The sequence below is a fragment of the Macaca nemestrina genome, chromosome 10, assembly GCF_043159975.1.
Source record: "Macaca nemestrina isolate mMacNem1 chromosome 10, mMacNem.hap1, whole genome shotgun sequence".
In the NCBI taxonomy this organism is placed as follows: domain Eukaryota; kingdom Metazoa; phylum Chordata; class Mammalia; order Primates; family Cercopithecidae; genus Macaca; species Macaca nemestrina.
The window spans coordinates 10,375,964-10,379,611 of NC_092134.1; the positions used below are offsets into that span (position 1 = coordinate 10,375,964).

Consider the following 3,648-nt stretch of genomic DNA (forward strand, 5'->3'; position numbering starts at 1 on the left):
GCTATTGTTGTTGTTTTGTTAATTATGTAAGCCAAGCAAATGACGGTGAATTAATTCTGCAATGTTGAGTACTCAATTGGCATGCAAGTACCCAGCCTTCCAAAGGGATATCCTTCATGTTTCACTAATTTTCGAATGACAGTCGGCTTGCCTAAACTTATCCTTTACATTTAAGAAATTTTGTGGGTTCCTGTCTGCCCAGGGGATTTTTATTACTTGTTTATGCAAACAGCAGGTTGCATAAGAACCTTGCTGGCCTTTTTTTTTTTTTTTTTTTTTTTTTTTAGAGAGAGATTTCGTAGTTTCCTGGTAACCATTCAGTCATCTATTTCAACACCCTGACATGACATAAAGGCAGGCGTGGAACCACACGTTCACCACACAGACACACGCCTCCTTGCTGGAGCATTCGCCGGGCAAGGCGCTCCATCGGACCAACTAGCCGCACTCATGAATTGGCACCATCCGCAAGATCACTTTCTGGTAATAGACGAGAAGAACTGCTGTGTGTTCCGAGATGACTTCATTGTCAAGGTGTTGCCGCCGGTGTTGGGGCTGGAGTTTATCTTCGGGCTTCTGGGCAATGGCCTTGCCCTGTGGATTTTCTGTTTCCACCTCAAGTCCTGGAAATCCAGCCGGATTTTCCTGTTCAACCTGGCAGTGGCTGACTTTCTCCTGATCATCTGCCTGCCATTCCTGATGGACAACTATGTGAGACGTTGGGACTGGAAGTTTGGGGACATCCCTTGCCGGCTGATGCTCTTCATGCTGGCCATGAACCGCCAGGGCAGCATCATCTTCCTCACGGTGGTGGCCGTGGACAGGTATTTCCGGGTTGTCCATCCCCACCACGCCCTGAACAAGATCTCCAATCGAACAGCAGCCATCATCTCTTGCCTTCTGTGGGGTGTCACTATTGGCCTGACAGTCCACCTCCTGAAGAGGAAGATGCCGATCCAGAATGGCACTGCAAACCTGTGCAGCAGCTTCAGCATTTGCAATACCTTCCGGTGGCACGAAGCCATGTTCCTCCTGGAGTTCTTCCTGCCCCTGGGCATCATCCTGTTCTGCTCAGCCAGAATTATCTGGAGCCTGCGGCAGAGACAAATGGACCGGCATGCCAAGATCAAAAGAGCCATCACCTTCATCATGGTCGTGGCCATCGTCTTTGTCATCTGCTTCCTTCCCAGCGTGGCTGTGCGGATACGCATCTTCTGGCTCCTGCACACTTTTGGCACGCAGAATTGTGAAGTGTACCGCTCGGTGGACCTGGCGTTCTTTATCACTCTCAGTTTCACCTACATGAACAGCATGCTGGACCCCGTGGTGTACTACTTCTCCAGCCCATCCTTTCCCAACTTCTTCTCCACTTTGATCAACCGCTGCCTCCGGAGGAAGATGACAGGTGAGCCAGATAATAACCGCAGCACGAGTGTCGAGCTCACGGGGGACCCGAACACAACCAGAGGCGCTCCAGAGGTGTTAATGGCCAACCCCGGTGAGCCATGGAGCCCCTCTTATCTGGGTCCAACCTCTCGTTAAATAACCATGCCGAGAAGGGACATTGTCACCAAGAACGAGGGTCTCTGGAGAAACAGTTGGGCTGTTGCATCAAGTAATGTCATTGGACTCGGCCTAAGGTTTCCTGGAACTTCCAGATTCGGAGAATCCGATTTAGGGAAACTGTGGCAGACGAGTGGGAGACTGGTTGCAAGGTGTGACCGCAGGAATCCTGGAGGAACAGAGAGTAAAGCTTCTAGGCATCTGAAACTTTTGCTTCATCTCTGATGCTCGCAGGACTGAAGATGGGCAAATTGTCAGCGTTTGCGCTGAGCAGAGTTGGAGCCAGAGATCTACTTGTGACTTGTTGGCCTTCTTCCTACATCTGCCTGAGACTGGGGGGCTCAGCTCCTGGGGTGATATCTAGCCTGTTTGAAACAGCGGGGATAAGGAGAGCTGAGATTGGAGGGAATTAAGTTGCTCCTGGAGGGAGCCCAGGCATCATTAAACAAGCCAGTAGGTCACCTGGCTTCCGTGGACCAATTCATCTTTCGGACAAGCATTAGCAGAAATGGACTCAGGAAAGAGACTCACATGCTTTGGTTAATATCTGTGTTTCCGGTGGGTGTAATAGGGGATTAGCCCCAGAAGGGACTGAGCTAAACAGTGTTATTATGGGAAAGGAAATGGCATTGCTGCTTTCAACCAGCGACTAATGCAATCCATTCCTCTCTTGTTTATACTAATCTAAGGGTTGAGCACTTGAAACGGCTTCAGGATGGAAAGCTGTTTCCCACCTCTGTTTGCTTTTACCATTAAAAGGAAAACGTACCGCTGCCCCACGGTTAGAGGGGGGCACATTCCTCCTGGTTCCTTTGCTTGTGTTTCTGTACTTACCAAAAATCTACCATTTCAATAAATTTTGATAGGAGACACAGTCTGGCGTTGCTATGTCTGGGTTATGGTTCACAGAAATGGGCTTCTTACTTAAGCAGAGACCTTTATGGGTTGTTAACTATGTCCTGGTAGAAAACTACTCCACCCTGCAAAGTAAGAAAGAGACACAGACACTGAGCTACATCATGAGACAACTAAGCAGAAATTACACCTGTGTCTAAACAAAGATAGAAAGAGCTGGGATTAAAAATAATTTGGAAGGATAGTACAGATACGACTGCAAGGGCACTCACATTTTATTAGAGTTTGGTGAATATTGCTGTTAGTATTTGTGCATTAAAAAGGGAATCAAGGCGAGGCATGGTGGCTCACGCCTGTAATCCCAGCACTTTGGAGGGGCCGAGGCGGGCAGATCACCTGAGGTCTGGAGTTTTTTTTTTGTTTGTTTGTTTGTTTTTTTTTTTTGAGACGGAGTCTCGCTCTGTCGCCCAGCCCAGGCTGGAGTGCAGTGGCGCGATCTCGGCTCACTGCAAACTCCGCCTCCCGGGTTCACTCCATTCTCCTGCCTCAGCCTCCCGAGTAGCTGGGACTACAGGCGCCCACAACCGCGCCCGGCTAATTTTTTGTATTTTTAGTAGAGACGGGGTTTCACCGTGGTCTCGATCTCCTGACCTTGTGATCCGCCCGCCTCGGCCTCCCAAAGTGCTGGGATTACAGGCATGAGCCACCGCGCCCGGCCGAGGTCTGGAGTTTGAGACCAGCCTGGCCAACATGGCGAAACCCCGCTTCTACTAAAAATACAAGAAAAATAAGCCAGGCGTAGTGGTGGCCGCCTGTAGTCCCAGCTACTGGGGAGGCTGGGGGAAAAATTGCTCAAACCCGGGAGGCGGAGGTTGCAGTGAGCCGAGATGGTGCCCCTGCACTCCAGCCTGGGTGACAGAGCAAGACTTCATCTCAAATAATAATAATAATAATAATATAAAAAGGGAATCAAGTCAGGCAGATATTTTTCCGTAGGAGGGAGAAGAGCGAGCTTCCTATGGAATGGTTTCAGTTCCCAATTTGGAGAAGGAAAGGAGATGTACTGGTTTGAGTCTGTGATCGGTCCAAGTTTCTGTTACGCTTTCATTTCCAACTCTGTCACTCCTTGATAATTTGGCAAGACGAGGCTTGCTTCAACCTCCTGACATGAACACAGATAAGGAATTTAGAGACGGGCTCCCAGCTCTGAGACAATGACAGTAAATGAAG

General features: G+C 49.2%; 1 protein-coding gene across 1 annotated transcript; it reads left to right on the forward strand.

Moving 5' to 3' along the window:
- The first annotated feature begins 347 nt into the window (after positions 1-347).
- LOC105494288 (hydroxycarboxylic acid receptor 2) lies at positions 348-2,435 on the forward strand. The gene has a single exon (XM_011762579.2). It carries the CDS (start codon positions 451-453, stop codon positions 1,540-1,542), a length of 1,092 nt encoding a protein of 363 aa, XP_011760881.2. The 5' UTR covers positions 348-450; the 3' UTR covers positions 1,543-2,435.
- Positions 2,436-3,648: the final 1,213 nt, after the last annotated feature.